The sequence below is a fragment of the Quercus lobata genome, chromosome 11 (assembly GCF_001633185.2).
Source record: "Quercus lobata isolate SW786 chromosome 11, ValleyOak3.0 Primary Assembly, whole genome shotgun sequence".
Lineage (NCBI taxonomy): Eukaryota > Viridiplantae > Streptophyta > Magnoliopsida > Fagales > Fagaceae > Quercus > Quercus lobata.
This window is the reverse complement of record NC_044914.1, coordinates 1539729-1553998: the sequence shown is the minus strand read 5'-3', so window position 1 is coordinate 1553998 and position 14270 is coordinate 1539729. Positions and strand designations below refer to the sequence as shown.

Here is a 14270-nt window from a genome sequence, read left to right as displayed (position 1 = left end):
ATATATATATATATATATATATATCTGAAAGTAAAATAACATAAATCCCTAAAAAGTAAGAAATCCCTCTTCCTTGAAGTTCCTTGGTGCAATCTTTCCAACCAACAGTCCCACACGGTTTCAGCTTTCCTTCCAACAAGTTAAAGTTGATTTTTCCATCACATTTCACTTTCACGTGTAGGAAGATTCTTAGAAGAAACTTGAAAGGTGAGATTTTTTTTTTTTTGGAGAAAAGAAAGGTGAGATAAATTAGTTGTGTTAAGATCGAATAGTTTTGACATAATTATTAATTGATTTTAAATTTCTAATAACATTAATAAGAGTAATGCTATAGTTACAAATTATTTTACAATATTTTTATAAAATGTTGATGTGACCAATCTCTTATTGGTTTTGTCTAAGCTTATTATTACTGTTACTTTTTATTTACCAATAATCAATCACCACATTAGTAATTTGTAAATTTTTTTGTAAAAGAGTTTGTATCTCTAGTATTATTCATGTTAACAAATATATAGAAGATAGAGTATCAATTGTCAATGATTCTAGTATTTTTTTTTATAGAGTATCCGTTATTTTTTGACAAAGTTTATTTCAAAACTAGTTTGGAAAGAAACCCTTCAAATTTTTTATATGTCTTTATATTAAGTGTGAATTTTAAAATTCTAGCATCTAGATTACATGTGCTTATTATATCTTCCATGCTTACAAAATTTTAATAAAATAAAAAAATTAATTGTTATGTCATTAAAAAAATTTAAAATTTCAAGTTTTTGTGATTTAAAATTGTGTATAAAAAAAAAAAGTTTATAGATCGAATAATAAATAATATCTGATTTGAATGAAATTTAATATACATGTTAAAAATATAAAGAACATGAAATTTAATAATTAATTTTTTAAAATTCACAAAAAATATATATATATATATATGTATATCTAAAAGTGAAATAACATAAATTCCTAGAAAGTAAGAAATCCCTCTTCCTCAAAGTCTCCGCTATGCAATCTCTCTAACCAACGGTCCTACACAGTTTCAGCTTTCCTTCCAACAATTTAAAGTTGATTTGTTTCGTCACATTTCACTTTCACGCATGGTTATTAAATTCATACCAGACGTTGACTTGATTTATGAGCTGGGTCACTAGTTCAACCAGTGAGTCATCAGTCAAATTGCAGGGTCAAATAAAAAAAATTTAAAAATTAAGTTTATGAAAGCATAACCTGAATATGTAATTTTCTTTTTAAAGGCATATGCCTAAATTAAACTCCCCATTATAATTCAAAATCAATATTTCATAGCCAATAGCATTGGAAGAAACAAACAAATTAATTTATAATTGTCAGTAAAGTTAAGGCCAGCTAAAACCTAAGGCAACAGACAAATTCAAAGCAACAAAATGGTTAAAACCCAAAGAAAAAACAATGCCACACACTCACACTGTACACAACAACAACAAAATTATCAAAAGTTGCTTTAAACTAAAAAGCAAACAAGATATAAAGTATAAAAAAAAAACACCTAAACAAAAGAAGATAGTTGGTGGCATAGAGTTATATGGTCATACTTACATGCTAATTGTTGGCCAAGTACATCTATTTAGACTTCAAAGCATAAAAAAATTTATGCACAATAGCAACCCGTAGCAGTAAGTTTTGAGAATTGTGAAAACTGAAAAGTGACGGTACACATACAAACAACAAAGTACAAAGTGTGAATTTGCCTCTAATCAGGTATTGTTTGCTTTGGGATGGGAAAGGATCGACCTACGTCCAACCCGCACGAATTTGCTCAATCCCTCACTGGGGAGAGACGCCTCTCACCTTTGCCTTATAAGCCTTCGGCCTAAGGAAGGGCGTACCGTAGGCCCTTCCTTAGGCCAAAGGCTTATAAGACAAGGGTGGGAGGCGTCTCTCCTCGATGTGGGATTGAGCAAATTCATACGAGTGGGACGTAGGTCGATCCTTGCCCATCCCAAAGCGAACAATACCTAATTGGGAGCCGAGACGAGATCACACACTATGTTACACCCTTCTTTAGGCCAAAGGCTTATAAGGTAAGGGTGAGAGGCGTCTCTCCCCAGTGTGGGATTGAGCAAATTCTTGCGGGTGAGACGTAGGTCAATCCTTGCCCATCCTAAAGCGAACAATATCTGATTGGGAGCTGAGACGAAAGTCCTCCCACAGTGGATCTATTAATGTAATTTTACACAATTCACAAACTTAACCAGGTTAATAAAACCCAACCGGGTCACATGGATTGTTTAAAACCCACCAGGTTGCACCAATTTTAACCGGGTCACATACTTTTCCGATCAAATTGATCACCCGGCCCGGTCAATGCATTGGGTCACCGGTTTGATCGGCTAGACTAGGTTTAATAACACTGCTTTCACATGTATGAAGATTCTTATTGGAAACTTGAAAGGTGAGATAAATTAGTTGCGTTAAGATAGATTTTTTTTTTTACATAATTATTAATTTATTTTTTATTTCCAATAAAGCCACAAACTATTTTACAATATTTTACAAAATGTTGATGTGGTCAATTTTTTATTAGTTTTCATCTAGGCCCACCATTAATATCATTTTTTCATTAACCAATATTCAATCACTAACATCAGTAGTTTATAATTTTTTTTTGTAAAATAATTTATATCCCTAGTATTATTAATATTAACAAATATATAGAATATAGAGTATCGATTGTCAATGATTCTAGTCTTTATTTTTTTTTTATAAATCTTTTTAGAGTATCAATTGTTTTTTAACAAAGATTTTCTCAAAACTAGTTTGAAAAAAAAAACTTTTCAAATTTTTTATATGTCTTTATATTAAGTGTGAATTTTAAAAATCTAGCATCTGGATTACATGTGTTTATTATATCCTTGCGCTTGCAAAATTTTAATAAAATAAAAAATTAATTGTTATGTCTAAAAAAAAGTTAAAATTTCAAGTTTTTGTGATCTAAAATTGTGTATAAAAAAATAAGTTTATTGATCGAATAATAAATAACATTTGATTTGAATGAAATTTAATATGCATATTGAAAACATAAAGAACATGAAATTCAACAATTAAATTTTGAAAATTCACAATATATATACATATATATATATGAGAAATTTGAAGAATTTTTCTCCAAACTAGTTTACGGAGAAACTTTGTTCATTCTTATTATTATACTAAAATTTAACCAAACAAAAAGTACCCAAAAAATGATGCTAGGTAATTGGTGAATTTCTTATTTTTTTTAATCAATTCAAATTAATTCATGGGTTCTAATTTACTTAAACAATAAAATTTTTTTTCCTCAAATAAAGGATTTATGTTCAAATTCTGCCTAAAATCATTGATCTAAAATCAAATTTTAAATTTCTAATGGGAACCTTTTAACCACAATTGTCGATCCAAAATCAAATTTTAAATTTTTTACAGAAACCATTTAACCACACTATGACATCCTTACTAAGGACCAATTGACACTCCAAATTGAGCTTTTTCCTGAAACCTGAAATAACTAATTTAAAAATTATTTCTCTAGTTTATACTATTGTTTTGGCAATAATTAAAATGAAAAATAGAACAAGGACCAAAGCATAAGTTTAATAATTGCTCTCTTCTCCTTTCATTCGATTAGTCTATTCTATTATGTTCAAGTTAAAATCATTTTTTTACTTTATCAAAAACTAAAAAATTAAAAGCATTTTTAATTTATGTTATTTTATTTTCAGATATATATATATATATATATATAGGTGTGCAAGCTTTGGGCCACAGTACTACTTGTTGGGTCATTCCAAGTTTCAACATCATTCTTAGGCTTTATGGACTTTGACTGTCAATACCTTCTAAATTTCCCGAATAGAGGAGAGAGATCAAAAGGTAATCTAAAACAATAAAACACAGAAAACACGTATTCAACAAATTTCAAAATAGCAATCAAGAAAAACAATGAGACCAGATTCTCTCGTGTGTACAACAGAGCAGGAGATACAATAATTACATATGCACACAACTACAAATTTAAAAAAAATAATTTGGTCAGTGCCAAAACTTTCACACGTGTAGGAAAACCCAGATTACAAAAACATTTCTAGTAAAAAAAAAAAAAAATCTAACTCTTTGATGCTTTGTTGTGACTTGTTACTATAGTTATAGTTCTGCAACAATATGGGCAGTCACCACAAGTTCGAAGCCAGGGATCCAAGCAGGCAGAGTGGAAGCTGTGGGAACATGGCAAGCGTATAAGTTCGTCACCCTCCACGAATGTATGAATGTATCAAACAGCAATTAAACAAGTCCCTTTTTTCCCAGAACAGTAACCTATAGTAAAGCTGATAATGTCTTCAATTTAAATGTCCAAATACTAAGCAAGATACAACAAAGTAGTTCAGGTTATATGGGATACCCAAAATCATTTTTTAAATCCCAACTAAAGAAAAATCATTTCCACTTTCTTTGACTTCCCATAGTTTCCTGAAGCTTATTTGCTAAATTTGAGGCAAAAAGATAAAAGTCAACTTATTTTTAAAAAACCTTTTTTTTTTTTTTTTTTTTTTTGGAACGAGAGTTTTTTTGCTTTTTTTAGAAAAAACCTAAGACAAAATCCTAACATACACCCAGTGCTATCTAGCAAAAAATTATTTAAAAAAGAAAAAGAAAAAGAAAAAGAAAATATGGTTGATTTCCCCTGTAAGAAAATATAGCCTTTTTTCCTGATGATAAGTAAAATGATAACACAGCTTATTTCGATTTCCTTTTTATTAATAAAAACATTTTTTACCCTCCTCTTAAAAAGGTGCAGCACTGCAGCTATACTAACACAGATCATATAGGATTCAGATATGAACCAAAAAGGCAAGCCATGACTGGTGCGTGCATCTTGTCCCTTTAAAGATAGTTACATGTACTAAGGACAGCTCTACCACTAATCTACAATAACTAGGCAAGCATATTGGAATTCAAACTTACAGGACAAAGGGAAGAAAAGTAGAATGAAACAAAAGGAAACATAGGAAGCTAACCTACTTCTCACTTTGTTTGTATGACTTGAAAATTCACTGAAGACGAGCTTCAGAAACTCTAAATTGGGCTATTACAAGCTTTAGTCCAAATACATCTAAATAATAAATCAAATTTAAAAAGGCTATAATCACCAGAAATAGGCCTCCTAATATGGTGATGGAACCATCACAGACAAACTATCCACTGTAAGCACGCTCATATATAAATAAAAGAAAGTTCTTCTAAAGAGACTAAAATTTTAAAAGCATCAAAGTGAAGGTTCATCAGTTCAGTTAAACTTCAAAGTAGGAAAGATTACAAATATATATACTGAGTAAACAACCACCTTGCCAGTTTTGTAATGTGACATGTCTGCAATGCAATATCTTCAATGAGTTAAAGGTAGTGAATGAACAAAAAACAGTTTCTACGTATAATATGGTAGTAGCAACCAAACACTTAGAGAACAGGCTCTCAAATTTAAAAAATCAAAACAAGTAGAAGAAATATCCCAGCAGGCAAGCAAAAAGGATACTAAAAGCATGTCCATTTAATTTGTTCTTTCCATTGCAGAATATTAGACCTTAACCAATATACCTCATGGTCAAAGTACGTTCACCTAAAGTTATCAAAGGTATGCTCATGAATTGCAGTTACCATATAATTGTTACCTCACATGCTACTCAGTTGTTTTATGGATCAATGGAGTGAAATGACAGAAAACGGAGGATAGAGGAAAGTAAGGAGTAGCTAATATGAAGTGAGCAAGTATGCATTTGCATGAGGACAGGTATGTGAATCCACTGGCAATGAGTCAGGCTCACTTGTGGCAGTGATGAGTGATGTTCTCTAGGCAGGTTTTTCTTGCCATTCCATAAGAATTAAATGGGTCACTATAACCCAGTTTTTACACATAGAGGTCCATCTAAAAGTGGAGTCAGAGAAGAAAAATGGATCCATCATCAGACCTGAAAATATGGTATCAGATTGATCAATTCAATACTTTCATAACTTCACCATCAAAAGCATTGGTGGCAGTCAATCTTGGTATTGCGCAGATGTATCATGACAATTTTGGCATAAACATATTATTGATGACAAAAAATAGATAATAATTTTCATGTAATGTCCAGACTCACCCTTGCAAGCAGCACAGCTCCAGGAAGCCATCCTCATTTTCAATCAACCTTGGCCTACTTGTGCTGCTTAAATTTTCTGTGTTGGTAATGTTGCTTGAAACAAATTGACTTGTACTTTGCTCAGGTCGAACTGCCACACACTCCTTATCAAGCCAACACAATATAGAAAATGAGGGGAAAAAAAGTAAGAAACTCTAGGCACTGAGCCACTGTAAAGATTGATTTTGAATCTCATGCTTTAACCACACTGAAACATAAAAAAAAACACCATTATGACTTAGTATCCCAGGTTCATTTTTTAAGGAAAGTATTTTCTCCCCTGAAATTCACCCCAATAATATAGATACCAATTAAACATTGGGTTAAAGAAAAAACTTATATAAACACTCAAATGATGAATATGTCACAAACGAATCTCACATAACCAGTTGCTATTCCTCGTACTTTTCACTCAAAATATGTACTATGCAGAGATGGGAAAATAGAAAACTACAAAGAGAAGCAGCTCATGCCACCTATCTAATTATATGCCCTTCTCCCCTAAAATTCAAAAAGTCCGTAGCTTACAAACAAAGTAACAAAACCAAAGTACTTTGTAGTATTATTTCTAGAAGAAATAGATAATGGCTCCTAACTAGATGTTCAGTGCATTGTGGCACATACTCTTCTCCAGGGTGCTTAATGGCTCTTGACTTGGGCTTTTATCTTTTGTAGTTGGGTCTTTACCCCTCAAATCAGGTTCAAGAATTTCCTTTGACACAAAATCAAAAGCATATTTGGTTAATTTACATGGAATAGAAATAGATATCTTGCTTTTGGATGAAACTTTGCTATTTACATGGAAATTAACAAATGAAGGAATTTAAACTCCCATGATTTAAAATCCTATTTATCACAAATTTCATTTTTTGGTTAATTCACACTTGATTCCAAAGAACCAAACCAAAAGTAGTGAATTATTGCTAAAATTGAGATCAAATTTCAATAAATTATCCGACACCAACCCAAAGAACCCTACCAATCCCCCAAAAATTATGTTGTTTCATCCTCGGAAGCAAAAAAATATTCCACTATTACATAGGTTGAAGAACAATTTGATGTGAAAGAACAAAACCTTGTTAGTAGGATTTCACACAGCAACTTAGCTCGGTTCTACACATTCAGTTTTTCAATCATCACTTCAGAGTCCAACAATCAATAACAAAGACACATTTCACTCATAGTTAAAGCTATAAAATAGCATGCCCAAGTGAGGAGAAAAAACCAAAAAGCGTCACCCAAAACGTTATAACGAAAAAGTCTTAACAATATAAATTTTTATTACCACCAGATTAAAGACCTCCCTAATTCATTCCAGAAGTGCTAAATCCACTAATGGATCAACCTAGAAGGTAACATCAATACCAACCATAGTGGAGGAGGAAATCATCAATAACAAACAAGCTAATATCAGAAATCCACATATAATTCCCAACATTTTGACAAGATTATGAAATTTGAGACAATATATACTATCAGCAACAATTTTAAAAAGAAAGCATTTAAAATGTAATGGCGTGTTCTAAGGACCTTGAAACTACGACTATTGGCAAATTCAAATCCATTTCAAAACCATCTGCTCTATGAAATTAAGGATGGCATAAGCATATAAGGTCATGCCTATTGAAGTTTGAATTTTCAGAATTGGTGCTGGCTAGTAACAGACTAATAGACAAAAATCCTAATACTCGCATATTATGCTAACAATGGAGAAATGGAATAAAACTCAAAATTTTAATAAATCAAGAAGTATGAGTAGCTTCATTATCAGAGAGAGAGATTATGCGATGAACACGTAACTGCTTGTTTTCATAATTTGTCTAAAAATTGAAATAGGTTCTTCATAATTTCTTCCATCTATTCAGCATTTTCTTTGGGTTAGTTTCTATTCAAATTATGTTGGTACCCAATCCAATGAATGAGCATCCAAAGATGCAAATGAAACAATCCAACTAATAAAAAAGAGACGTACCTCAGCATCAAATGCTAAAGAAATGGAATGGAAACCATGAAGAAGAAAATTGTTTCAAGGTTCTTTTTCAGATTTTCTCATTTTCTTCGATGGAGAATACAAATTGAAGTCAGAATCATCATCACTGACATGGTAATGGGCCATTAAAGAAGAACCCAAATGAAACCCCTCACTAACAGTTGAGCCAATTCCCAAACTTGGCAGACCCAAGCGTAATTTTGGCAAAGAGATGTGGCTAGTGTCATCAGGGACAGTGACCTGAGGCTGAGGAGGCGGATAATTTGTTCCCATGGGAGAAGTGCACAGTGACAAACTCGAATCACATTCATCATCATGAGAGGGGGGAAGGCGTGACAGTGTTTGAAATAGAACAAATGGGAAAGGCAGGTATTGGAATAGGTGGGAGAGTGTCGGTGGAGAGATCTTGAACAAGTGGACAGATGCATTCAGCATGGACCCCACACCTTAGGATATGAGATACAGCAGCTCCAAATTCAACCTCCACACGATTCCACTCAAATTGATCTAAGTCCTTTGAATCGATGGGACTTTCATATAGCTTTAAAAACCATACATGATTACACGTCATATTCGTAATCCGTTTGAATCTGTAAGGGATCAAATTAATGAACTTTATCCCATTAAATTTCAAGGAGACGTGAACAGTATCATGCCATTTCGGTTCTAAAACATCACAGTAATAAAATTTTAGATAATCATAATCACGACTGACCCAAATTGAAATGGAATTTCCAACACTTTGATGATTGAACCACTTTGGAATCTCTGATCCCGGTAGTATAAGTTCATATTCATATCGTGATTGCCAAAATTCTCCAAACTGTTTGCAATAATCAAATTCAAACAAATTTAATAATGTATTTTCGAGAAGGTAAAAAAAGTGTTTCTATATAACATTGAATGAAGGAGAGAGAGAAACACCTGACTGAACAATCTGTTTGATGATTGTGGATGTAGTGAATGGGAGTTTAGTATATACACTCTTCTTATACATCGTGGAAGCCTTGGAATTTCCAGAAGATACTTACAACATCTTATTCCAAGTGTCTCTAACCTAGTGAACTTAGTGATGCTTTCCGGGATGGTAATAATATTGATTTCATTTAAATATAGACATTCCAATACAGGAAAGTAATCAGACTTCATCAAAAAATCTAATTCAATTAGATTTCCAACATTACTCAAATCTAGATTTTGAACATTGCTTAGATCTAGAAAAGCATATGACTTTGGAAAAGTATTATATTCACACCAGGGTCTCGATTTGCTAGTATATATAAATAGTATCTCAGCCGATGGTAATTTATAGATGATATCTTCAAGATCCACAACATTTTTACAGCAATAGCTATATAAACCATGAACCCTAATGATGTCCATAGGCCAAGTGAGACACCATTCGGCGAATAAGAAAGAAAAAAAATCAAGCCTTAAGCAGGATGAAATATCCAAAGTGTCGAGAGATTTCCACGTGAGATGGCTTGGAAAATTTTGAAGTTTTTCACAACTAGAAAGACGCAATTCTTGAAGCTTATCAAGAAATCTAATGGACTCATGACACTCAACTAAATTTTTGCAAAATGAAAGATCCAAGTTCTCTAAGTTTGGGGCGCATAAATTAGGTAATTTTGTAATAGACTCACATCTACGGAGGTTGATACTTTTCAAATTCTGGAATTGAAACTCCTGTAGAAAAAAAAATTATGTTCAACAAACTTTAAATTAAAAAATTTTGAACATAATTTTTAAAGAAAACCATACCTGCTTAAATAACTTCTCTAACTGAATGCGACTATGTGGCATCTCGAGTGTAACAAGTTTTTGAGGACAAAAATTGGATGGTAAGGGAAAAGGATAATTAGGCAATTGAAGGAACCTTAATCCGTTGGGGAGATATTTAAGTTCTTCACAAATGTGCACATTATCAACTATAAGAAATTTGAGATTTCTCATCCTTTTGAAAGCTTTAGGTGCCAATGTCACTGTTATTGGTTTATGGAAGGACAACATTATGCCTCGAATTTTATCTGAACCCTGTTTAGATAGAGCATTGGGTGGAACACATTGCACAATAGAATTTGTCAACATCATAACAATTTGAAATTTTAAACAAAATAGGTTAATGATAAACTTATATTTTTCTGAACATTAAAAAAAAAAAAATTTGATTTTAGAGAAGAAAAAGAAGTTATACCGTATTTTCTGTAAGAACTTCTAAAGCATCATCATAACACCATAGCCTTGTACGATTTCCAGGTACATTTGATTCTTGTTGAACAATATCTTTACCCATTTGTTGTAGCAAGTCATGCATCCATAAATTGTCAAATCCAGCACTTATGAGACACTTATCAATAAGTTTTGAAATACCAGAATTCGGATATAAATTGCAAGCAGCTAAGATATCCACAACGTAATTTTTGGACATTCCTTGGAAGAAACATGCAATATCGAGGAAAATATCTTGTTCATTTTTGTCCAATCCTTCAAAACTTACTTTTAGTATATTTTGAATTTCATTGTTTGGAATATTCTTATACTTTTCTAATTCACTTTCCCATTCACAAATGCTTCTTCCACACAAATCGGAGCCTATGATTTGTAGAGCTAATGGAAGGCCACTGGCATAACATATGAATTGATTTGTAAGCTGTAAATAATTTGCTTCAGGTTCGTTTTTATTGAAGGCATGCATACTAAAGAGTTGAAGAGCTTCATGTCGATCCAATTGCACAACCTTGTAGATTAAAGGATCATTTCCAAAAGTGGTTAGCACATGTTTGTCTCTTGTGGTTATAATAACTCTACTTCCATTAGCAAGCCAATCGCATTTTCCAAGAAAATTTTCTATTTGGCCCAATTTATCCACATCATCAAGAATCAAAAAAATCTTTTTGCATGAAAGTCTTTCCTTGATCACATTGATTCCTCTGGATGTACTGTGCACCTTAAATTCTTTGCTCCCTAAGATCTTAGAAAGAAGTTGCTCTTGCAGTTTGATTATGCTACAATTTGTTCTTGAATTTTCTCTGACATTCATTAGGAAGCTACTTCCTTCAAATTGATCAGCAACTCTATTATACACAGCTTTTGCAATTGTAGTCTTTCCTATTCCCCCAAGGCCATGAATTCCAACCACACGAACCTCATTTGACTTAATATCTAAAAGATTTTCTATGAATTCTGCACGAGAATCTACTCCAATTGGGTATTTAGCAACAAATAACTTTGTGCGATTTAATTTGGTACTTGATACCACTCTAATAATTCCTTGGATAAACTGATATTCAGGAAAACTGCCAATTCTAGAGTACGGTAAACATAGTTAGACTAGCTACAAAAATGAACTAAATTCAAGATGATTAGATGTGTGACTTACAAGTGACACATTTTTTAAATTAAGTAAATGTGCATGTAACTCATAGTCATAGATTGAAGACGGTAATTAATTTGAGACTTAAATGTGCATTTTTTCTTCTTTTGACTCTCTCTCTCTCTCTCTCTCTCTCTCTCTCCTCCTAACACTCTGTCACTACCCCTTCTTCTTGTTCTTCGTCTCATGCCACTTACCGCCCCTTCATCCTACATGCTAACCCATTTATAATACTCTAAAAATGAAATGATTAAGAAAATTTGCAAATTATTAAGTTGATGAGCCTTGATTTAAATCACACTTCCTTCTCTCACAAGTAGGGGTGAAAGGTAATATCATCGGATGAAAGCACATTAGATGTGTTTGTAACTTACCAATCAAGTAAAAATATAAAAATAAACCTTCTATTTGTGCTGGCCTTAATGCCTTAGTAGTAGCAGTGCTCTTAGTGCCTTAGTAGATAGTAGTAGCAAATATTATCATGATAAAATATTTTTGTAATTTGGTATTTAGTAGTCATAACAAAACCATAAGAGGTTTGAAAGCTATAAAAAAAAAAAAAAAAAAAAAGGATTAGTGTTAGATACATACCCATCCTCATAATGCCATCCAGACAAACTAGCTGCTTCATATAAAGCTACCCTCCACCTCAACACTTTCTCTATGTTATTCTCGAATTTTTTTTCATGTGTAGTTAGTGCTAATCCAAAACTACCTTCCTGCTTGCGTACTTCAGATGGATCCACTTTGTAATAAACTGGTAAAACTTTTTGTCCATTTTTCTTACACTCAACAATTTTGGTAAGTTCTTCAAGGCACCAAGTGGAAAATGCATAGTTTTGAGAGAATATGATAATTGAAATCATTGATGATTTAATGGCTTTGATAAGTTCCGCTGAAATTTCTTCACCTTTTTGGAGATCTTTATTATCAATGAAGGTCTTGAAACCTTCATCACACAAAGCCTGATATAAATAGCTAGTAAAACCATGACGAGTATCTTCACCCCTAAAACTCAAGAAGACATCATAGTCCCCCCTGTGAGTGGAAGAAGAAAAGGAGTCTCCCTCATCGGTTGGGAAAGCCGCCATCAAGATCTATGAGGAGAAGATTGGAAAGATCAGAGATGTGATGAAATGTGAAGTACAAGAGATGAGTAAACCACACCAAAAAAAAAAAAAAAAAGTGTCTTTTGACAAAGAGCAATTTGAATGGAACACTCAGGTTGAATGAACAGTTAGGAAGGGGAATGGGGATGAAGGCCCTGGAAAAGAGCCTTTAAAGTAGAGAAATTCCTACGCGTCTTCAGTTTTCCTAAGAAGTTAAAAAGATGTTTTAACATCATGAAAAGGACTCATCAGCTCACTTTACATCTGTATAACAATTTTGAGCCATATCCCATTCTCCCCTATTTACATCCTCATTAACTGTAAAACAATAATAACTCTTTGGCTCTCTTTTACTTTTTCTCTAAAGAAAGGTCACTGAGCATTCACCTTATGTTAGGCTATGTAAAAAATAAATAAATAAAGTGATTCAAGTGTAGTGGTCATAAGAAGAGTCGGCTTCAAGATTTTTTTTTAGTGGTCATTAATGAACTTTATTATAAAAAAAAAAAAAAATCTAATAAAAGGATAATTTCATGTATATATTGAAAGGGAAAAAAAAACGCAAATACATAAAATTTTACAATTTCTTTTTATTAATTTTCATATTTTGAAATTATTGCATTAGTTTTATTATCAATGCTACAAATTACATCTCCTAAATTTTAGCTTTTTTTTTTTTTTTAAAGGTTTTTATTTCTATTTGAAAGGACCTAATATATTATTAAGATGACCAAAGTTTAATTTTGTTGGACCTAAAAAAATTTAGGGTGATCACAACTTTTTTTTAAGGATAGACAACTCATAGATTTTTTTAAATTTATATATATAATTATTATTACTTTTCCTAGTCAGGGTGGTCTTGTGACCACGCTACCTCCAACGTGGAGCCATCCTTGGTCTTTAGGAAACCTTCACAACTGATTCACGGTTGTGTTTGGTTTTGAATATTAAAAATCAATAAATTTGAAGAACAATTGTTAATATAAATTATTTGATATAAATTTAATCACACATTATGATAAGAGTTTGGAGATTTTGTTATTTTTTAATACAAAAAAAAAAAAAAAATCATTTGAGATATTATTAATTCGAAATGACATCCAACACATGGTCATTTTTGTTGGGTGCATCATAGCACCGTAGGTCCAGCCCACACTCGATAAAACATTTCATTAAAGAGGTGATTGGACAAGCCACAAAAGTCAGCCTATTTTCTTCTTGGGCGTGTTGGACATGCTGAGGAGAAAAAGAAGAAAAGAAATGGATTGATGCATTAAGGCTATTCGGCATTGGTTAAAGCAGAGTCAAGGTAAGTGAGTTGCATTTACTGTGATTTGATTTCAAGAGTGTGAAAGGAAGAAAAGAAGGAAAAGATGAAGAAATATAAAGCAAGGCCATTCGGCCATTTGAAGAAGGGTGAAGAGGAGAAATCCTAGGAGAAATTACAATAAGGTCATCAAAGGTGGATAAGTGATGTGGTTTATCATTCTACTAAAAGACTTTTACTTATTTAAAATTGTTGAATTAGAAATTTTTTTAAAAACAGAAACTTATTACTAACTCAGCAATTTTAAACAAGTGAGAGTCTTTTAGTGGAATGGTGGACAAAT

General features: G+C 32.2%; 1 protein-coding gene across 1 annotated transcript; it reads right to left on the bottom strand.

Moving 5' to 3' along the window:
• Positions 1–4717: 4717 nt before the first annotated feature.
• On the bottom strand, positions 4718–12728 carry LOC115968680 (TMV resistance protein N-like). The gene is made up of 5 exons (XM_031088155.1): positions 12143–12728; positions 10373–11474; positions 9940–10212; positions 9100–9864; positions 4718–8998 (listed from the first exon to the last, which is right to left on the bottom strand). The coding sequence occupies exons 1-5, from the start codon at positions 12640–12642 to the stop codon at positions 8489–8491; spliced, it is 3150 nt and encodes a 1049-aa protein (XP_030944015.1). The 5' UTR covers positions 12643–12728; the 3' UTR covers positions 4718–8488.
• Between the last annotated feature and the right edge of the window lie 1542 nt (positions 12729–14270).